At 33.4% G+C, this 22,335-nt stretch overlaps 8 protein-coding genes across 8 annotated transcripts; 3 read left to right on the top strand and 5 right to left on the bottom strand.

Annotated features, from left to right (window-relative positions):
- Nucleotides 1–1,378: 1,378 nt before the first annotated feature.
- On the top strand, nt 1,379–1,864 carry RO3G_16120 (uncharacterized protein; the record flags this gene model as incomplete). The annotated part of the gene is made up of 1 exon (XM_067670704.1): nt 1,379–1,864. One exon carries the CDS (start codon nt 1,379–1,381, stop codon nt 1,862–1,864), a length of 486 nt encoding a protein of 161 aa, XP_067526805.1.
- Nucleotides 1,865–3,201: 1,337 nt separating this feature from the next.
- Nucleotides 3,202–3,580, top strand: RO3G_16119 (uncharacterized protein; the record flags this gene model as incomplete). Its single annotated transcript, XM_067670703.1, has 2 exons — nt 3,202–3,431; nt 3,565–3,580. The coding sequence occupies 2 exons, from the start codon at nt 3,202–3,204 to the stop codon at nt 3,578–3,580; spliced, it is 246 nt and encodes an 81-aa protein (XP_067526804.1).
- Nucleotides 3,581–5,469: 1,889 nt separating this feature from the next.
- On the bottom strand, nt 5,470–6,012 carry RO3G_16118 (uncharacterized protein; the record flags this gene model as incomplete). The annotated part of the gene is made up of 2 exons (XM_067670702.1): nt 5,470–5,752; nt 6,005–6,012. 2 exons carry the CDS (start codon nt 6,010–6,012, stop codon nt 5,470–5,472), a joined length of 291 nt encoding a protein of 96 aa, XP_067526803.1.
- Nucleotides 6,013–9,182: 3,170 nt separating this feature from the next.
- On the bottom strand, nt 9,183–11,442 carry RO3G_16117 (glutamate decarboxylase; the record flags this gene model as incomplete). Its single annotated transcript, XM_067670701.1, has 13 exons — nt 9,183–9,303; nt 9,355–9,596; nt 9,912–10,062; nt 10,119–10,160; nt 10,281–10,315; nt 10,370–10,493; nt 10,549–10,775; nt 10,831–10,968; nt 11,029–11,063; nt 11,116–11,131; nt 11,184–11,199; nt 11,284–11,365; nt 11,412–11,442. 13 exons carry the CDS (start codon nt 11,440–11,442, stop codon nt 9,183–9,185), a joined length of 1,260 nt encoding a protein of 419 aa, XP_067526802.1.
- Nucleotides 11,443–11,660: 218 nt separating this feature from the next.
- On the bottom strand, nt 11,661–12,940 carry RO3G_16116 (uncharacterized protein; the record flags this gene model as incomplete). Its single annotated transcript, XM_067670700.1, has 6 exons — nt 11,661–11,835; nt 11,897–12,092; nt 12,282–12,377; nt 12,454–12,578; nt 12,630–12,855; nt 12,922–12,940. 6 exons carry the CDS (start codon nt 12,938–12,940, stop codon nt 11,661–11,663), a joined length of 837 nt encoding a protein of 278 aa, XP_067526801.1.
- Nucleotides 12,941–14,673: 1,733 nt separating this feature from the next.
- On the bottom strand, nt 14,674–14,941 carry RO3G_16115 (uncharacterized protein; the record flags this gene model as incomplete). Its single annotated transcript, XM_067670699.1, has 3 exons — nt 14,674–14,684; nt 14,803–14,837; nt 14,889–14,941. 3 exons carry the CDS (start codon nt 14,939–14,941, stop codon nt 14,674–14,676), a joined length of 99 nt encoding a protein of 32 aa, XP_067526800.1.
- A 2,690-nt stretch (nt 14,942–17,631) lies between these two features.
- Nucleotides 17,632–18,903, top strand: RO3G_16114 (uncharacterized protein; the record flags this gene model as incomplete). The annotated part of the gene is made up of 6 exons (XM_067670698.1): nt 17,632–17,997; nt 18,051–18,155; nt 18,202–18,298; nt 18,351–18,408; nt 18,459–18,711; nt 18,763–18,903. 6 exons carry the CDS (start codon nt 17,632–17,634, stop codon nt 18,901–18,903), a joined length of 1,020 nt encoding a protein of 339 aa, XP_067526799.1.
- A 54-nt stretch (nt 18,904–18,957) lies between these two features.
- Nucleotides 18,958–21,061, bottom strand: RO3G_16113 (uncharacterized protein; the record flags this gene model as incomplete). Its single annotated transcript, XM_067670697.1, has 9 exons — nt 18,958–19,289; nt 19,352–19,710; nt 19,764–19,887; nt 19,938–19,980; nt 20,026–20,042; nt 20,096–20,216; nt 20,265–20,689; nt 20,815–20,936; nt 20,985–21,061. 9 exons carry the CDS (start codon nt 21,059–21,061, stop codon nt 18,958–18,960), a joined length of 1,620 nt encoding a protein of 539 aa, XP_067526798.1.
- Nucleotides 21,062–22,335: the final 1,274 nt, after the last annotated feature.

Below are 22,335 nucleotides of genomic sequence, written 5' to 3'. Positions count from 1 at the left end.
AGTTACACTATATTTGAGCGAAATTTCGAATTAAAAGCTCCACTAGAGGACGATTTACAGTAGGTGGAAAAATGGTCCGGATGTTTTTATAATATTCACAAATATTACTGTATCTTTACCAAATCTCAATCAAATTAAACGAAACAAACATTATTTTGAAGAGAAAACATTACTTTATTTGTAGTAAAAATTTGAAACGTCACATAAAATTGCAAAGAGAGCCACAAAAGATCAAACATTTCAGCAACATCCGGACCATTTTTCCGGGTGCCCCAAAGAATTTTAATTTCCCAGATTACTCAATGCTGCTGACTCAGAAGCCGTCACGTTCGTTTTAGATGATTGATAATACATTAGATTTATATTAATAATCAAAAAAAAATATAAAAACCTACATTTTTTTGCTGATTTAGCATACTTTCTTCTTCTTTCGTTATTATTGCTGTTTTATATATACAGTAGCGGACAAAACTGGTGCACAAAAATTAAAATCAGCATTGCATCTCCGCTATATGTCTGCGACATTTGTGGCATATACCATCTGAAAGGCAGTCTAAAATATGCATTATGCTAGGTAAACCGGAACTGTGCCGGACATCCTTCAGGAATAAGGTCATTTTTAGTGATTTTTTGAATATTTCAATTTTCGCCAAAAATGTAGTACTTGTCTAGCCTTCTTTCAAATCTACCCATTTCTTTCTAGTTTGCTGTAAAATTTTATAATACACTAGTGCATTCCAATAGCTTTTAAAAAATATATAAACCTTGCCTAATTTGTATCTCTCTATGAATTTTACTTCTTATTTTTACCCTATTCATTTTAACAAAGTACCAGCACCCTATGCCCAAAAAAATCAGCAACGATAAAAGAGAAGCTGTGAAATCTGGAATACGCTCAGGTCGTACGACAATGGATATTTCTAGAACAACAGGAGTCTCTAAATGGACGATCAACAGGATAAGAAAGGAAGAAAAGAACATCAAGGCTCGTAACCGTGGTGGTCGACCAGTCGTAGTTAAAAAAATAACTAATGCAATCATCCGTCTAAAGTTTCGACAAGGACTCTTACGCACAGCTTCTGATGCTCAGCTCTTTTTGAGGTCCTTAGGATACAGTATTAGCAAACGGTCGGTCAGAAGGCTTCTTAGAAAGATAGGCTTCAAGTCTGGAATTAAGAAGTACAAGCCTTTCATCAGCTATACAAACCAGAAAAAGCGATTGAAGTAGTGTCGCGACAAAGCATCATGGACTGTAGAGGACTGGAAGTCTGTGATCTTCAGCGATGAGACCAAAATCAATGTTTGGGGTGCCGATGGTATACGCTACTATTGGAAGCAAGTCGATCAACCTTGGCGATCATTTCATGTTAATCAAACAATGAAGCATGGCGGCGGATCTGTTATGCTTTGGGGCTGTATTACATCTCGAGGACCAGGATATGCTTGTCGAGTATATGATGGCACAATGAATTCAAAATTATACACCCATATTTTGTCTACTACGTATCAAGAAAGCCTAGCATATTATGGTTTGAAACATTGTGATGTTTTGTTTCAACATGACAATGACCCAAAGCACAAGTCAAGGCATACCACTAACTGGTTATCTGATAATGGGATATCGGTATTAAAAGATTGGCCGCCACAAAGTCCCGATCTAAATCCTATTGAACATGTTTGGCGACAGTTAAAGTCAAAGCTGTCTCAATACGATACCACACCAAGAAGCATAGACGATCTCTGGAAAAGAATTGATAAAGAGTGGAACTCTTTTACTGAAAGTGATATGCAGCCATACTATGAAAGCATGCCAAAACGAATTGCTGCTGTTATCAAAAGACGAGGCAATTATACGAACTTTTAGGTTTTAATCACTTTTATGATTTTTTTAAAAATATCTATTCTTATAAATAAAAGCTTGGTTCTCCCTCATTTTTGGCAATGCAATGATTAAACTTTGCACAATTTGCAACATTTAGTACGCCTTCCATCTGATATAGTTTCATAGATATTGCAACTGTAATGAGCAAGTAATGGTAGCTTATAGCTGAAAAAAAGTTTTGTGCACCAGTTTTGTCCGCTACTGTACATGGTTCGCTCTTTGCCTTTGGATGTACAAAATAACATCAAATCCTTACTCAAATCTGGTCACCCTTACTCAACAATCATAGAACGAGTGCCTGGAGTGAAGAAAAGCACCATCAGCGACTATAAGTGAAAATGGTTTCCAAACATGAGGCCTCTTAAATCAGGCCGTAAGTCCGAAATTACTGCTACCACCAAGTCCTACATCAGACGGTCAGTCATAACAGGTAAATTAAAGACGGGGAAGGATGTACAACGATATTTATGTGACATTGGATGCGCAATTGGCTACTCTGCTTGCTTAAAACTCTTAAAGTCGATGGGATCCCATGCCTGTGTAATAGACGAAGATAAAAAGAAATAAAAAAGCACCAAAACGATAATTACTTTGAGATACTTTTTATTCTTGATTATATCCAAGTTAAAGTTGTCCTTTTTTCAATCAGGATTTAGGTGGAATATTTATATTCTTTTGAATGATAATTCATGGGGACGATTGAGTTAAATCAATTGGTTCTTTCTTGATGTTTCATTCTGGATTGGGGCATTGTCATCATATCTTGTTCCATGGAATCTTATCTTGTATAATTATATTATAAATCGTTGTTCTAAGCTACTAGTGTTGCATTTATAAATAGTCATCCATGGAATCGTTGTTTAAGACGGCACTTGTATTTTGTTCCTGAATGGTTATTGGGTTTGAGTAAACTCGGTTACTAAATAAGTACAGAAAGACTGAAACCTAATAATGGAGACAACAGGAGCTATTAAGGCACCAATCGGATTATCGATAGGATTATTTCTCAATCATTCGTTTAGATCAATAAAGTTACTATGCAAGAAAAACAATATTCTATTCTGACATACATAGTCTCAATGCAACTTAATACATTGGATCATAAAAGAGATTATGCAAAGACTCATTACTATAACAAGTTGGTATTATATATGCAAGACATTCATTACTCTTTATGATATAATTCATCGTCAGATCTTTATGATTCAACTATGCTAGTGTTGGAGATGTTTGGTTTATAGCATAATTTATTATTTTATTATGTCTACCTATAACAGCCCGTATCAAGAAGCATAAGCTGTTTTTTAAAGGCTATTCATATGAAAAAGCGACTTGCATGGGCCAACGTCCACAAGGACTGGACAAAAGATGATTGGCGTCGTATGGTATTCTCTGACGAGACCAAGGTAAACGTTTGGGGATCGGACGGTGTGAAGTACTACTGGAAGAGGCCAGATGACAAGCTTCGATTCCACCATCTTGACTTGACAGTAAAAGGAGGTGGAGGCAGCGTTATGATGTGGGGTTGTATTACATACGATGGTCCTGGGTATGCTTGTCATATTTATGATGGAACAATGAAGAAAGAGGATCATGTACATATATTGGATACTGATGTATCCATCATTCATAACTCGATATGAAAACAGTATTAATAAGCTACATGTAAATGTATCCAATAGACAAGCTACAGGTTAATTCGGATAATCTTCATTAAGGATAAGATGCTGCGTAATTGCACGGTTAAACTATATTAAATCCAGGAACTAAATCACAGTCAGCCGCAGTCAATCATATACGAGTATTCAATGACAAATATAACAATAGAAGAACACGTAACCCTTATCTATTTGTCATCAGCTATATCATACTCATTAATTATTAATCCATGGCATGAAATATTATCCGTGTATGAAAAGTATAAATAGAGTACAATTTTCTTATTAAATAAAACAATCTCTTTATCGAGTCTCGTCCTCTCTTGTTCCTTTTTATTCTTGGATAAATCAGATACAACGCTAATGGATACCCTAAATTACTACAATTATGATCCTAAAACTATTTACTTCCAGCAGGATAACGATCCAAAACATACGTCGAAGGTTAAAAAAGCTTGGTTTGAAGAAAACAACTTCGAAAGCAAGTCTGTTTACAGTTGGTCTGCTCAGGGCCCAGATCTAAGCCCGATTGAATACATTCGGTATCACCTGAAGCTCAAATTAAGTACGTATGAAACCAAGGCTAAAGGCGTTCATGAACTATGGGATCGAATTGAAGAACAATGGGCGACTTTTACAAAAGATGATTGTAGAAAGTATATAGACAGTATGCTGGATAGAATCAAAGCTGTTATTAAAGCAAAAGGGGGATATACGGACTACTAACAGATATTAAGGGGCACCCGGAAAAATGGTCCGGATGTTGCTGAAATGTTTGATCTTTTGTGGCTCTCTTTGCAATTTTATGTGACGTTTCAAATTTTTACTACAAATAAAGTAATGTTTTCTCTTCAAAATAATGTTTGTTTCGTTTAATTTGATTGAGATTTGGTAAAGATACAGTAATATTTGTGAATATTATAAAAACATCCGGACCATTTTTCCACCTACTGTATAGGGATTTGCATGGTTTTTTAATTTTTGTGTCCGGGTTTTGCAACGCACTGTATTTTCAGGGAATAAGGGAATATGGAAGCATAGTGCAGAGGATGACAGAGTAAACAAGGTGATTATTCCAGTAATGGATGTTGATTTGTTAGCACTGAAACTTGAGATAAAATCTTTCAAATGATTGTGTTCGCATGAAAAGGGACTCCTTGAAGGACGAATTGCCAATAGAAATACCATATATACCATAAGGAGGTGGAGACCACTGTAAGAAAACGCTGCAATTGAGTAAGAGGAAGAGTACGTGGAGGTACAAGTGTTAGGAGGAATCGACATAGGGCTTCTGATGATAAGTTTAACTCAGGATACCATGTCCTCAGGATAGAATTCCATATGGTAAGCTTGAGGGGGCAAAATACCAGAAAATGTTCAATTGAATCTTCACAAAGTCGACATAGTCGACATTGAGCACTGTCAGCTAGTTGGAGGTGGCAAAGAGATTTCATAGTGGGCAACCTGAGATTAAGTGCTCTATACCAAACTGTCCGTGCTTGGAGAAGCATATTCGCATTCCAAAACAAAAGGAGGCGAAACTTAGGGATATTGATCCTGGTTTGGTAATCAGAGGGATCCTTGAGTTGTCGATATTTTGCAGAAAAGAATTTTTTCCACAGCAATAAATTTCGAAATTGTTGATGATGTATCCATCATTCATAACTCGATATGAAAACAGTATTAATAAGCTACAGTGGGTGAAAAAACTCTAAAAACGTCAGATATTTTTTCAGTTTTTAGCCTCTGTGAGCATACACAGCGACTTAGATCATGCAAAAACTTTATGACATACTTGTTGTACTGTCTATTACATATCATAAAAGTTTTAAGCTCAGATTATTATTTAACAGTCCGAAAAAGCGATAGAAGTGTTGTGGGTTTATTTTTAGAGATTTTTCCCTTTACTTTTATTATATTATAGATGACTTAATACCGAGTAGATCCACCTTTGGCATCGATTACTGCCTTAATACGTGCAGGCATAGTGTCAATATACCTTCTGCAAACTTCTTTATCAAAGGAATTCCATTCCTTTTCAACTCTTTCCCACAATTCATGGACGCCTTTGCCTTTCTTGTCATATAACGATAGCTTCAACTTCAAATGATGCCAAAGATGCTCAATAGGATTAAGATCAGGACTTTGAGCTGGCCAGTCGTCAATGTAGTTCATCCCATTAGCTTGTAACCATTGGACGGTTGACTTGGAACTGTTAAGGATACATAAGATTATAGTCACTTTATTTTAGTAAAAGGAATCTCATATGATCCTAAATAATATGTTGACATAACTTTGGAATCATTTATAACATTATTCCCAACACAGATCAATAAAAGACTTTGATTAGATTTTTATATTAAGCTTTATTCATATTAACTTCACACAGTCAAACGTATGGCGTGGTTGTAATATAGTTTATTGATGATATGAGCATGTTGAATAAGGAATGACAATTACTTACCGGATCATCATTAAGTCATGTAAACCTTTATCCTAACTGAGATATTATTATTAGCCATAATATCCAATCACGGAACTAGAGGATTTTATATTCATCCGTACCGTCTCCTTAAATAGTCCTACATCCAGAGTTATCTGAAACCATCCCAATAGCATAATTGACAATACAAGCTAGGAACAGGCTAAACTAATAATTAGAAATAGTAATCATCTATTCTGTCGAATTGATCATAAATCTGTCCTAATTCTTTATCCGTATCATGTCTATAAATACTCTCACTTTTTACATGTAGAATTTATCATATTCAATCTTAGTTATCTTAACTTAATAAAGAGATACCAAGTTCTAACAGTATTTCTTTATCTTTGTTGTTATACTAATTTTACCTAAAAGCCCCCTATCCTAAACAGAGCGGAACACGCGCAGACTGTACTGCTAATACTGATGAGGATTAGAGAAAAAGAAGCCTCTAATTTTTTTTTATTTAGATCTAATATTTTGTCTAAAACTGTCTATTGTTTCTTTTTTGACATTTTAATAGCACAAATGTTTTGCTTAGAAAAGTACATATCATAGGTTTGCTCTTGAATGCCTATATATATGAAGATCTTTGATCAAATAGCATGAGCCAATGATAGTATTTATAACAACACAGGCCTTTAGTTGTATGTACATGATGCAGTCATACACTGTGGGTTGCCTTACGTTAAAAGATGGCTGTAAGATGCATGTTCTTATTATTACTAGAATCAGTCAATGATAATACTCAGACTTTTGTTTATACACGGCTAATATTTTCCCAAAAAAAATTATAAATAAAGTAAAATTACCTAAAAATGAACTTTTTTTGATTAATTAATGTCTTTTATTCTGCATTATTGCTTGAAGAGAGAAGGTATCCCTCATTCCCCCTATTTTTTTTCAGAATCTCAGTTTTCGCAAGTTTGACTAGCCTTTGGAAGTCAGCTTGAAGGTTAAAAACACTTTCTTCAAAGCCTCCGTTTTTATCATCTAGTCGTGATCGAAATGCGCTTTTACTTGTTAAGAGAGTTTCGTCTGGATTAATATGCCCCGAAAGTTTTTCTAGTTTCTTTAACCCTAAAACAAATAGCTCTAAATTTGGGGATAATAAAATTGAGTTTTGTACATAGAAATGTTTGGATGCTTTTGAATTAAATTTTCTCTCATCTATTCTAAAATTATGAGTGCAAAATTGTCAGCAAGTTTTATAATAAGCAATGTGCGCTCCACTTCTAACACATCTTTTTAGAACAATTCCTTTCCTTCATATAAAAAACTCCTTGATTCCCATTCCATATATTTTGAAAACGATATGCAGTAGAAAGTACATAGTCTGTCCTTGACGCGGTCTCCTTTATGAGAACCATCTTAATCATCGAAGGGATAAAATCGACAATTTGCTTGTCAGTGTATGATCTGTAAGATATTGACTTTTCGGAAATATTATTTGTTGCACTATTACTTGCAAAGCTTTTAGAAAAACCTTGTATTCCGATTTTTTCGTTCTTTTCATTCGTATTTTGTTTGTTACTTGCTTCATCATCAATTGTTCCTCGCATGATTGACATCAAGCAAGTATAAATATCGGCTACCTGCTCCTCAAAATTATTGAAACCTTCAAAAAAGAGGTCTTCCAAATGAACATTTATTGCCATTATCATTTTTAAGCTGTAATAAGATGAGTTATAAAAAAGTCATTCCTAATAACTGCCTTTATTTTCTCATCAATTCAATTATATTTTCTGAATTGACCAATAAAATGTTTCTCATTTCAAAGGTTCTAAGTTTACACTTTATCAGAAAACTTTCTCAATTCTTTGGAAAATACAGCAGTAAAAGTACTGTACCATGTCCTATTCTGAACGTAGCAGGTGTATCCGTTGGAGTTTTTGGTTGGCTGCCTGGTGACCGACCAAAGCCCTGTACCAAGCATCCTGACCTCCAAGAAACATGCTATACAATGTCTTGATATGTGTCGCAAGTTACAAATGCCGACTACTATCGAAGATCCCATGCCTTTCCCTGTTTACTTTCCTTTTACTCTTTTCGTACTTGATCCCATAGAATTTTTTTGTTGTTTTTGCAGATGCTGCAGTTATAAGATATCTCCAAAGATAAAGTTCAACATCAAGAAGATGGATAAGTTTTTGCGCCTGAAAGGAGACAGTGCCACTGAGGAAAGGAGTGTAATGAAAAATGAACTGCTAGCGAGCAAACCAGATAGCTTATAGTATACAGAAAGTTATTTGATTTAATGATAGATGGGTACTAAGGAGATGTTAGGATCACAAAGGGGAAGAGCATCTGCATTCTTACCCAAGTGTATTAGTTTTGGGAAGTAGGAGTTTATGTGATTATGAATTGGCCTGCATAATCATATATAGTACATGACCAAGAACTCAGCACAATTAAAAAGTAGATAAACACAAATTTTACATAGTAATATTTATACTATGAAGAGCACGCAAGCTTTGGACATATATCATTACATAAAGCAATTATTTATTCCAATCCTTTTGAGTTGTTTTTTTACTATTGTTTTTATGAACAAAGCAGTTTGTTATTGAATAAAACACATCGAATCATAAAATGTGTTTTATCAACAAGCATTTATAAAATAAGCAATAAAGAGATTGAAAAATGCATTAATAGAAGTATAAGTACACAAACAATTCAGTCATATAAATTCCCCAAAATATAAATACTAGGAAAAGAAAGTTCTCAAGTATATCCTCTATTTAGTTTTATTCCTTACTATCAAAAACATTTTCAACAGTATCAAAGTATAGGTTAATGACTTAACTTAGTAGCCATATTGGATAAGCACATTGGAATCATAAAGAAGTGACAAATTTAAGACACTATAAATAATTAAGGAATGTTGACAAAACGATATACATTGGTATAAGTCATGTGGCTTTGCACGGACACTCGGGTTAACATTCATACTTTTAAGTTATAATTATACTAGCTTTTACTAAGAAGCCGAGAATATAACATTTATTAGGGGATTCAGTTCAAAATGAGACATGTTCTATGCGTAACCTTTAGCAATATATAGGTCTAACTATGCAAGTAAAATGATAGATAAAAATAGATTATCCTTTTATTTACTACAACTCATTTATAAAAGCATAATGTTAACAAAACTACATAATTAACAAATGCCTGGTGCGTTTCGCTTATCACGAGAAGAGACTTTATCTTTATGATATTTTTTATATCTTTGCTGAAAGCTTGCACGGTTTTTGTGCCTTGCTCCAGTTTTGCGCTCATTACTATACAAAATATTAATCAAGATACATGTTGGATGGCATTCAAAAACCTACCGATGATTTTTCATTTCTTTTTCGCTCCAAGTATTTAGGGCATCTAGGGCAGCTAATATGTCGCGAAGCAAAAGCTCACATCTATTAAATGAAAAGTCTTCTCGAACAACTATACGAAGAAGCTTTATATGTTCAGCATTTGGAGCCATTGTATAAGCAGGAACAATCCATCCACGTTCTCTAAGCTTTGCTGCAAGATCGAACTTAAAAAAAGCATTAGATAAGTTTCCCATAATAGGATACTATAAATTAAGTACTTCGTCATATATTTTTTCCTTATCTTTCAAGCTACATGCTACAAGAGGGATACCTTTTCCATGCCTAGGACTTAAGATCGTAAATAATCCTGTTTCCTCTAATTTATCTGCCAAGTAATCTGCAGTTTTGACAAGGTTAGTCATGATTTTGGTAAAGCCTATTTTTCCGAGGCGAATAAGAACATAATATTGAGCAATAACGTTAGAAGCCCCCTTGCTAAAGTTGAATGTGAATGAAGCCTTTGTCAAGCAGCTATTAGTTCATTTGTTGCTATTGCTACTATATCATTTAACCTTTACCTGATCTGAACCTAAATAGTTAATATTGAAAACAAGCTCTTGCGGCAAGTATTTATGATCTCTCCACAAAGCCCATCCAATACCAGGATAAGTCAAACCATATTTATGACCAGATACGTTAATAGAATGAACGCGAGATATTCTGAAATCCCTATATTTAAGAGAAAAATAAGCAACTTATTTTGAAGTATAACTTTTCTAATTTACCAAGCTAGTTCAGGGATAATAAATGGAGCGATGAATCCTCCGCTATTTAATGATAATAAGCTACTGCTGTACGGGTATTCTATATAGTATTACCTAGCTGCGTCAACATGGATTCCAATGTCCCAACCATTTGATTTGCACTTTCTCGTCTAAAAAGGTTACCCGAGTGTCTCCACATCCTCATAATGACCGGTATACTAAAAGAATGGTTATTTAAAAGCACAAGCTCATAAGAGTAGTCTGTTACATACAGTGGAACCCAATATAGCACAAATACCAATTGTATTTTCATCTACAAGCTCTACAGCTCTTTTTGGGTTCATACAAAGACTGTCCTCGGTGCATTTGACTTCACGTCCCTCAATGTCGAGATACCTATAAAGCTACCATTCAGCACTTGATTGAAACTAATGTAAGAAAAATTGCATACCTTACTGCTTTATGCCAAGCAACCTGACAGTTAGCTCCCATAATAAAATTAGGCTGATCAGAAGGTAAATTCTTTTCTTTTCTAGAATTCTGCCACCTCCGTTTCATAGCCAAAGTAGCTAAAATAATAGCTTCAGATGAGCCAACAGTCGAACATCCCACTGCTTCTGCGTTGGGGTTATCTAAAGGAGCGTTAAACAATCGTGCGATGATATTAACACAGCGGTCCTATGGTCAATGTAAAAATGCAATGCTTAGATTGTTCTTTTTATATTTTACTTACAGAAATTTCAGCTGTTTGAGGATATTCTTCAAAATCAATAAAGTTCTTGGACAAATTTTCAGCCATTAACTTCTCTGCTTCTTCTTCCATAAATGTAGTAACAAATGTAGCAAGGTTTAATGCAGGCTTACCATCCAACTAGGTTAATATGCAAGTTGTTAGTTTATTACGAAGCTGTTTTTTTTTTGTTTTCCTTACAGCAATTTCATCTTTAATTAATTGGTAAGCAACTCCTATAGAAATATTTATCAATACTGTTCGTCTATCATTTTAATTAATATTTACTTGAAGGCATATCACTCTAAGCAATGTAATATTAGCCATTGTTTTTTGAATATTTAATCTATTTTTACCTCTGGTAGAGCATATCTTCATGAATTCAGTACAAAGAGTAAAGTTTAGAAGATATAACAAATGATATATGTATATATATAATTTAGAGATAAGGTCTACCTCGGTATGTCCATTGATGCCCAATGAGAACCATAAATAGTCGTATCAATAAGTGAATCATCAGTGGAATCATTTTGTTGAGCTATATATTGTTATTTATAAATTTAAATAAATATTTTGTATTTTACAATTGGAGACTGTGGAAGAGAGGAAAACCATTTAAAATCTTCTTAAAGATAAAAGCAAGTAAGCAAATGAAAAGTAGAATAATGATTATTTTCAATTAAATGCTTTGCATAAAGGGGAGGGGTTTGAGATTAATTTTGTGATTAATGCAAAAAATACCGCTGTAAAATTAAAAGTGAAAACAATATGACTACATTAAGTTATAATACTATTTAGGATTTAGGCTTTTATTGAAAAGATAAAAAGCTTTTTTATAGGGCGTTGGGTCCATTATAAGCAAGTAATGCCCCACTTGCTTTATCTTGTGGTTTTAAAGTATTTGGTGTAGCCATGGCTCTTAAAATACCATACAATTCATGAGGTGATTGGAAGATTCTTTTACTCATAAGCATAGCAGCTATACCAGAGACATGTGGGTTGGCCATGCTGGGGTAAGTAAATTGTATTAGTCAACTATTTAAGATAACATAATATAAATCATTCTTACCTTGTCCCATCCATAGTTAAAGCGCTATCTTTAATCCAAGTACTAGTAATGTTTGTTCCAGGAGCATACATACTAACACAACTTCCAAAAGATGAAAATGACGGAATATTGTCTCCACTATCAGATGCACCAACAGCAAAGACATCAGGGTTAGCCGCAGGAGAATAGTCACACGCATCATCCCCAGTGTTACCAGCTGAAACGAAAATAGGTATACTGTGATCTTCAACAAGCATTGAAAGCGCATCGTCAATAGATTTTGATCGTGGTCCACTTAGCGATAGATTTACTATACTGCGGCTAGGCTCATGAAATTGGGCAATATGAGCGATGGCTACTTATAAAAATGCATGTAAATAAAAATATCATAAAAAAAAATTCAAACCTTGAAGTAAGGCAGAGGTTGTTCCGTCTCCATTACGATCAAGTATTTTGATGGCATGTATGAAGGTCTTCTTTGCGACACCAAAAATATTTCCTCCTATTATACCAGCAACATGTGTACCTTAAAGTAAAGCTAAACATTATGTTATTTTTATAGTTATATAACAGTTTACCATGACCAGAATGGTCTCCAGAATCTTCATAAGTAATAAAGTTGGCTTCTGTATGCGCGCGACCTTCAAAATCTGGATGGTCTTCTTGTATACCTGAGTCTAATACATATACGTGGATGCCAGCTCTACAAAAATAATGTGAATACTCTCTCAAGGTAATTGATTTTGTTATATACCCTGCGGCTTCCTCAACAGTATAAAGCGTAAGATCTTGAAGGTCACGGTGATTGATACGGGCAATGCCCCAACTGGGTACATTCCACTGTGTTACAAAGTTACGTTTTTGGTTGATAGCCAAGTAGTCACTTTTTATTAGGTTACTAGAGTAGGGTATCTTTTGTTTGTTGTTAGCAAGGAAGGGAGCTTTATAGATTTGATTTTGCTCGACGAATTCAACGGCGTCTAGATTACTGAGGTAATTTACAAATTGAGGGTGGAATGATCCAGAAACTGCTTTAAAACTTTTACCAACAACGATATCCTTCATAGATTTGAGGTTTATGTCTGCTTCAATTGCTTGGAATAAATCACTCATTACTACATGCTTGCCTTTCAATATGCTTCTTATATTTTCTTGAAAAGTTTTATAATGCTGGCTAACAAAGGAAGTTGCTACAAACTCTAATGTATTTTACGAATAAATATAGATATAATGATTCTGAATACGTCCTATAGCTTATAGTTTACCTGTATTATTTCCAACAGCTGAGGCTTTAAATTTGACTATGTGTGTAGGAATGTTGCTAATTATTTTTTGCTCTGTGACATTCAATGCTAAGAAACTACTTTCACTTAGTACTGTGGCAAAATTGAAGCTTGTAAATAGGCAAATAGTTGTAAGAGAGAAGAAAAATCCCATTGTAGCAAGGCAATAAAGAAAAGAAAAGAGAGAGTTGTTCCAGTAAAATGAACCGGTTCATAGAATTTATATTATTCATTCCAGGAAACAAACCTCGGATTATTTTAACTTTCTAATATAGTTGGTCATGATAATATTCTACTGCTTTCTATCGAGCATCAACCATTGATACTCACAATCCTAAGTGATAAAGTTGATAAAAAAAAATGTTGCTATGCAAGGATATTTCTCGTGAATTTAGTAGCAATATGAGTTATGGTTCATGAAATATTGATCAAACAGTAAAAGCTCACTCCTTAAAGCATACAAATCGCATATATAATTTAAAAATAGCTTCGTAAATGCACCATTACGTCTTATCAATTATAAAACTGCCTACAAAAATTATTAAATGAAAATTGAACTAAGTGTGTCACTGATTTTTTAATTCACTGGGATCTTTCATGGTTGGTTTTTTTTTTTTGACAAAAAGCTTTTAGATATTTAACTATAACCCTTTATTCATTTCTCTCCATTTTGATCCGTATCTTTGAGTAGCAAAGACACAAATACCACTAAGTACACTTATGATAGCAAGGATTGTCATTGACCAGCCGTTGCCTATAGTGCGAATTAAACTTGGTGCTACAAGAGGAGTAAACCCAGCTGACAAGCATCTTAAAAGGTTGGCGGTGCTCATCACTGAAGCTGCATATTGCGGATATATGTCTGATATATATGTATTGCTAGGTGTCTGCACCAAACCAACGCCTAGTCCTACTTTTTGTCACACAATCAAAAAAAAATTTTTTTGGCGATTTTCTTCATTTGACTTACATATGAATAGCCCAAATAAACAAAACGCAACATGTATACCAAATTGCGCACACCAACCATATATTAGCTCTCCTGTTGGAAGAAGGATAATACCCAGCCATATAATTCCTAATCTAGCCTCTGGTACTCTTTTTTTAACCAAAATACGATCAGACAAAATACCCGAAACCAATGCCCCTACAGCATTTCCAATGCCATTAGCTAAATAGGAAAGTCCAATCTGAGAACTCGTAAAGTGATAGTGTATAGACAGTTGATGAGGTAAGCTTGCAATCATAAAATACATGAATCCATATGCAATTGAGTAAGGCGTTGTAGCGAATATAACAACCGGTTTAGTAAGGAAGATGAATGGCTTAGACATACTTCTTAATAATGTTTCTGGATGTTTGTATTTTTCATTGTTGGCCAATAATTTCCTTTTTTTAAGGATAGAAGCAGAAGTCTCTGGTAAGAAAAACACGATGAATATAAGGATAAGGCTTCCTAAAGCGCATAATGTCCAAAATATAAATCGCCATCCAACATCTATACTCATTTATATTTTAGAAGCTGTCTAAAATAATGAAAATAAAAAAAAAAAAAAACCTTACATTCGTTGATGTATCCACCAGCTATTGGACCAATAACTGGGCCTATAAGTGGTCCAAGAAGAAAAAATCCCATTGCGTTACCTCGTTCATGAATATCGAATAAGTCAATTACAGTGCTATAGACAAATGTAAGAAAGGATCTTGGGGAAAAAAAGAACAAGACATACCCCGCACCTACTGCTTGAGTAGCACTTGCTCCTGTTGCTTGAAGCGCACGCATTGCAATAAACAAGCCAACATTATTTGATAAAGCGCAGCCTACAGTTGAGGCAATATATAAAGTAGTTGATAGTACATATATAATACGACGGCCATATCTTTCTGAGAATGTAGCCCAAAATAATGGCTAATAACAATATATTTTAGTATATTTTATTTGATTTTTAGAAGTCGTACCATTAAGCCAATAACAAATACATATAGCGATATTGTGGTGTTAATGGTGATACTGGATGCATTAAAGGATCGTTGCACTTGCGAGATTGCAGGGATCTAATATCGACATGTTACGATTCTATTAAGAATATGTGTTTTACTTGTTTTACATATATTGAGCTCGTTACTGGCCCTAAAAATCCTTGTAAAGCAACTATTATTAGAAGGAACCACTTTTTTTTTAAAGATAATTTATCCTAAGAAACAAACGATTAGAAATTCTTATAATCACAGAAAATATTTAGCAACCTTTATAGAATATAAATGAAGATCATCTATATAATCCTCTTTTTCATGTATAACTGTACAATCAGAGACTACTGTTTGTTCTTTGCTACTTCTCTCTGAAGAAATACCCAAGCTTTCTGCATAAAACTTATCCCGTATTGGTGGAGGGTCAATAATTGTCATTGGGTATTTTAACAAATTAAAAGTTACAAAGTAAAAAGAGTGTTTATTTACCCTAATATACTATAATTATGGCTTTCAGGAATATTGAAAAATTTGGCTCATATTTAAACGGATTTCGGTATAGAATATATTCCACAAATGCTGGTCACATTAGTAAGCTAGTCATAGTTTTTTTTATCTGCCTGTTTATTGTTTATACTTTTAGATCAAGTGAAAGCTTTTAATAAATACCTTTTGTAACAGTATTTATATATGCATAGCAAAACTAATTTGCGTAAACAATATATGCATTATTTAAATATGCCGAAGTCTAACCATCAAAACCTGCCTTTACTAACAGAGCTAATGTTAATCTTATCAATTATTAGCGGCAGAAATACGCTATTATTAAAAGACAAAATTCCAGTAGTCTAAACTTACATTTTTTCTTTACTTTGTTTTTAGTGAACCCCAGCAACTTTAAGGTTGTTCCTGTGAGGCATTCTTATGAAGCATTACACACCACCTAAATTAAACCCAGGGTTTTGACTATCCGTACAATGAAACGCCAAGTTTTCCATAGTTGGTGTTTAGATATTACGTTACTATTAATTTATTTTTGGCCATAAATATCGCCTCAGATATCCATGCAAATGACTTCTTCATTTTTACATATGTTTTAAAAATTATATTAATTTTTAACAAAAGACTTGCTGTGTTAATCAACATACTATTAGTTTTTTTTTTGGCTTTGTTTTCACTGTTTTAAAGAGTATTTATTTAAGGGGTTTTGAACATTCTCTTCCGAATCTATCAATCGTTAGCTTTTCCTTACAACATCGAAAAAGTGCCACTGTATCTTAAGCGACGACGCTGTCATCTAATAATATTTTCGCCATTATCAAAACTACTACTTCGATAAGTGTGAGAGAAAAGATATAAAAAAAATGCAAAACATAGAAGAAGTGTAAACTGTGTAAGAAAGCACATAAACGATGATTAGCTACCTATATAATAATAAAAAAAAAAAAAAAAAAAAAAAAAAAAAAAAAAACATCAAACTCTATAACCTTTGTGCTTCGCAGTTAATCTTCTACTTACATTTTAAAAAATGGTTTTATTCTTTAAACGGAAGTGCCGCGTGCTTCTATGCGGAATTCAGTATGTTAAATAAAAACAATAGCTTTCCTCTAAATCTTCAAAGGAATTCAGCCCTTATTAACTGATAAATGCTTGTACAAAATGACTAACAAGCTTTATTAAAAGACAGGATATGCCACTTTGATATACCATAAAAGAAATAACAGGAAGCAAAAAAAAAAAAAAAAAAAAAAAAAAAAAAAAAAAGAGCATTTATCAACGCGTATTGTATTAGCAATTTTCTTATAAGCTGTTACTTTGAAACCGAAATGGTTTAAAAGTTTAATAATAAACATTAAGAGCAACCTTGTGTAGTGATAACTAATAGGTGGTACAAATACAGCTTATTAAATCATCGTTAGATATGCTTAAGCAGGAAAACTCTCTCATCAAATTGCTAATTAAAAAACAATGTCATATGTAAAAAAAAAAAAAAAAAGAAGCCCATTCTGCCTCTCCACTATCTCGCCAATACAATTTCCCAAGTATATATAAATACACAGCAGGAATCATTAAAAAAACTCTTTTTGTCATCTGTTTATAAGAAAAAGATCTTTCCTCAAGTAAGCTACTGAGAATAATTAGATTGCCTTGTAATTTTAATTTTCGAAATTGCTGGATTAGCTTCCAACTAATTACTATTTAAAAGGCTTTGTTTTTCAATAATATATCAATTTTTAAGCTTTTTTTGATTTTTGCCTCATAAATAATATAAATTTTATATATGGTAATGATTTCGTATTGGTGCGTTGATCTATACCTATAATTTATAGTCCTAATATTCAAGACATTTTCAATGATCCACATCAGCTTATCAAAAGACGAATTATATAACATAAAAACTATCCAATGAAAAGTATTTAAGTGTACTATTTAATCCCCGACACTAGTATATGAAAGTGCTTTTTTTCAGCGCGTCATGTACTCTCTTTATATCTTACACAAATGTATTCAACAGGAGGAAATCCAAACTATCAGTATTCGAATCAAGCTTACGGAATACCTTCCAAGTCTCCTCCTCCTTTGCAACACCCAGTTCCTCAGCACCCAATTCCCGATTTTGGACCTGCTGTTCAGCAAGCTGCACCATCTCAGCAAACCTATCAATACGACCAGAACCCAATGATGCAACAGCCGCAACAGCAACAGCAACAACATCAGGCATATAATCCTAATGCTTATACTCCTCAGCCTTTGCATCAAACAAATAATTTGTATAGTCAATTCAATTTTAACGATCCTGCTGCTCAAATGGGCATGCAATTTGCTGGTACAGCTATGGCACAAGGGTCCGCTTACATGGAAAAAAATGTACATGCAAAGAAAGAAAATTGAAAAAAACGCTATACTCAAGTATTTTTTAGTTTAACAGATGGGTGAACTTGCCTGCACTAAGGCATTATTTCAACGTCAGTAATTCTTATGTTAGCAGTAAATTGAGACTTTTGTTATTTCCTTGGAGAAATCATGTAAGCTATTCCAAATAAATTAACCCAGGAGCTCATCAATATCTAGTCTTGGAACCGCTTGCTCATGAGATCAGAAACAGGTCAAGGTGAAGGATTCAAATCTCCAAGAGAAGACTTGAACTCGCCTGACTTGTATATTCCAGGTGAGAAGGAAAAATTGCTATAGGAAAGCACTTTGACTAATAATTATTAAAGTAATGGCTGTTGTTACATATGTATTACTTTGTGGTTTAACTGCTGGTCTTGAGAGCAAGTAAGTTCATTTTTCGATAATAGATTGTAGGATATTGATGTTTTGCATAGATTTCACCCAGAGCTACTATACATCGCTGTCTCTACATCAATTGCCGTAGTGTTTTGGGAAATTGTTTATACTCGTTTGGGTTGTTACTTTTTAAGTATACCATTTGAAGCATCTATGCTTGATCTACTATCCTACTATGGCTATAAATTTGTTGGCATTATTGTTACGGACATTATTAGATTGTTGGAAGGTAAAGGTTACGTCTCATGGTTTGTTTTCTTTTATACAAGTCTTTCCGTCAGTTTTTTCTTGGTAAGTGCAAAAAGGAATGAAAGACGACTGTTGCTGACATACTAGCTTTAGCTCCGTTCAATGAGATATGTAATTTTACCAGATGCTGCCGCGGGACCCTCTACTCTGAATCCTCAACGCAAAAGACGCATGTGGTTTTTGCTTACGATTGCTGCTCTCCAAATAGTATACATGTTCTTTTTAGTAAATTAATATACCAAACAATGTTCTTATGTTTAATAAAATAAGAGAAAGCACTAAAACTGTTTATTGATATTCATTCTCGGGATCATTTTCTACTGCTGGCATAAAATCTCCATCTTTTCCTTCGCATTGATAAAAGAGCTTGATTGCTTCCGTTGTAGCAGTTTGAAAGTCCAACGATATATCAGGATCACTACATGGGATTACCTTTCTAGGTAGATTTGAGACTTGTTCCAAATTTTTTGTAGATCGAATGCGTTGGTCGTAAAATATACTAAAAATGCAGTTTGCATATTGTTCAATTATTCCATCTTCCTTTTTCTTTTTCAATAAAAGCTCTAAAGCATTTTTGAGTACACCCTCATTTTGAGAGGTCGTCCAAAAGTATGTAACGTCTATGGACATATTTTTAAGAAAAAGAACAAACATATGTACACTGTCACGTAAAGTTCCTTACATTGGTCTTTTGGACAAGCTACACTCTCCTGGCTTTGATGAATTATATAAATTGGAAAATCTACATTGCCGGCATTGCTACCAGGAGGGAAGATACTGTAGGCTAACGCGTCATGATCTTCTGTATCTTTTAAAGGATGATTTGTTATCACTATTGCTCTCGATACCCAAGTGCCAAAATCACCACCGTTTGGTAGCCAAGTTAAAGGTAAATAGTCGATACCAGAAATCAATGTTTTACAATTATACTCTTGCCCTTCCTTCGTTACAAGACCTGTGCATTCGTTTGTTTCATTATTAACCAATATTTTATCTATTGGACTGTTTAAAATATAAATGCCACCATAAACGGCACATATTCTAATTTCTTTTTTAATATAAACAAGTATGATTTTTTTAAGAAGATTTATTACCTGCAAAATGCTTGAGCAATCTCACTAGCTCCACCATAAAGTGGACAAAGATAGCCACCTTTTCCAAAACGACCAATAGATTGTACAAATTTATGAGTGCAATCAAGGCCATGCTTTACCGAAGCTGCATACATTGTTTTATTAGTAAGTTGCCCTAGATTTAAGATTACTTACCTACCATCTTTATCAACAAGTGCAATGGCATAGATAATCGCATCTAAAAGCTTGTCTGATATTTTAAATTTCTCCTCCAAAAACTTACTGTATGACATGTCTTGTCTTTAAAGTTTAATACTACGCTTTTGATTTTGATTAACATAGACTATTGTTACCTTCTAGCTCTCTATCTTCGCCATTGTGTTCCATAGCATAAGTTAAGAATTTCATTAGCTTTCGCTTCTCTATTAAACTGATTGATTTATTGGTGAATACATCTTCTTTTGAGCCTGGAACCTAGTAAGATGTTTTAGTATTGTTTTATGTAAAGCATGCATTCTTTACCTTTTCTAGCTGCTCTGCTATTTTATCAAACATATAAATATCATCTACGCTTTTGAATTCTAAATAGCGGCCTACTCCACTACGAATCAATACTTCAACTAACTCTTCGCGTGAATGCAATAACTTCGGCGTTGTATCCAAATTATAGGATCTTGAAGCTTTTAACAGTTTTTCGAAAATTATCATTTGATAAAGTGTTTCATATGGATCTTCATTGTCTAGGCTTTTAGTAAATTCCACTAGTAAGTTCTTATCAACGTTAGGTATAAGTGATATTAAAGATTCTTTTGTTAGGGATCCTTCTGCAGCTCTTGTTTTTATATCTTCTTTTTCCTCATTTGAGAGAAGTGTGGTATATATTTTAAATTCTGTGTTTCTAAAGTTGGAAACATACTGCTTGTTATACTCAACTCTTGATGTATATTCTATGTCGTTTTATTAAATTTGAGAGTGTTTGACATCAAATATAATAATACCTAACTGCATTGGTTCGTCTATTAAAACCAACATATTAATAGAGATTCCTTTGTAAAACACATATTTTGCTTACGAGCTTTGCTTCTATCAAAATGCCACTGGGCTGCTTCTCTGAAACCAAACACACTCCAATTACTACCATAATTTCGACGGCTGTCGAGATGAAGTACTTTTTTGCCAACACGAGCAAGGGCTCTATTGTTTTTATTAATTTGTTGCTACAGATAGCTTGAATAAATTTACCCTGCCAAAATGGACTCAACTAAACCAGTTCCTAAGATAATATAATCAAAATTTGTTTCTTCCAAAATCTCAGACATTGCAGGAAAGAAGAAAAAAAAAAAAAAAAAAAAACTTTCCCTTTTTTTAGTCACTTTTTTTTTTTTTTTTTTTTTTTTTGCATAAAAAATACGATGTGGTAAGCTTAAACTGAGGTACCAATTAATTGAACTAGAGGGATGCGTAGCTGTTTTACTGTAATATACAAGCTATACGTTACTTAACTATATCTACATTAGAAATATCCTATTACTTTTGAGAATTGCAATTAGTGCTGTATTGTTTAAAGGCTACATACATACTTGAATACGAACAAGATCAGATAAAATCTCATTGGATGACCCAACAGTAGCTAAAAGTAATGATTGGCTCAACTTGAAGATAACAAGAATTCAGAGACAGCAGAATAATAAAACTAAAAATGTTAATCCCAAATATAATTAGTTATAAAGAAAGAAATACAGTAATTTTTTAATGATAGTGTTATTTGATACTGTGTTCAGAAGCAAGTTCTTAGTAAAAAAATGAACATTTCTAAATTCTCAGTAGTTTTGATATTGAAGAAATTTTTTTACATTATATTAGGATAAATTCGAAATACAGTTCCAGGTGCAAGATTATCTTCATTATTGTGTTTGAAGATTTAATCTAATGCAGGATTATACAGGTATGCCACTCGTGCCTTCTAGAATGTGATACGATAATCAGCCCTTCTTTAAGTTAAACCAACCTCAGCCAAGCTTCACGTAGAACGAGCTTAAAAATGAATTGCCTGATTCACGCATTTAGTATGTTCAAAAAAAATATCTGTTGACGATTATCGTAAAGCGTTTTCAGATTTATAAGCCAAATGATTACGATTCTTCTCTTTGCTGTCAGCATAGTTTTTGATATTAAGGTAGCTTTCATAAACTGTCATAGCATCTGAAAATTAGTATGCAAAAACAATTCACATCATTTACGTCAAATATCTAATCTTTGATATTTTCTTAAAATCAGACAGTTTTTGTAATATTAATGACAATCCAAGAAATAGAATTAACCTTTTTTTTTTTCTTAAGATTAAATGTTATTCACTTTATAATGTCCTACTTAGAAACTATATTAAGAAAATCTATATCCCATTAATTAATCTCTTTTTACTCTATCTTGATTTTAGTAAGCATAAAAAACGAAGGTTGTGCATTACTGCTGCTTTTTTGCACATTGTTTATATTTAAAATAACGTATTATCATTGTACCACCATGCTTTAAAACTAACTACAATCTGTAAATTTGAGAAAAGTCCTTACATTTATTTTTAAAGTCAGGAAGA

Source organism: Rhizopus delemar, genomic scaffold (assembly GCF_000149305.1).
Source record: "Rhizopus delemar RA 99-880 supercont3.18 genomic scaffold, whole genome shotgun sequence".
Classification (NCBI taxonomy): Eukaryota; Fungi; Mucoromycota; class Mucoromycetes; order Mucorales; family Rhizopodaceae; genus Rhizopus; species Rhizopus delemar.
This window is presented reverse-complemented; position numbering and strand designations above follow the sequence as displayed.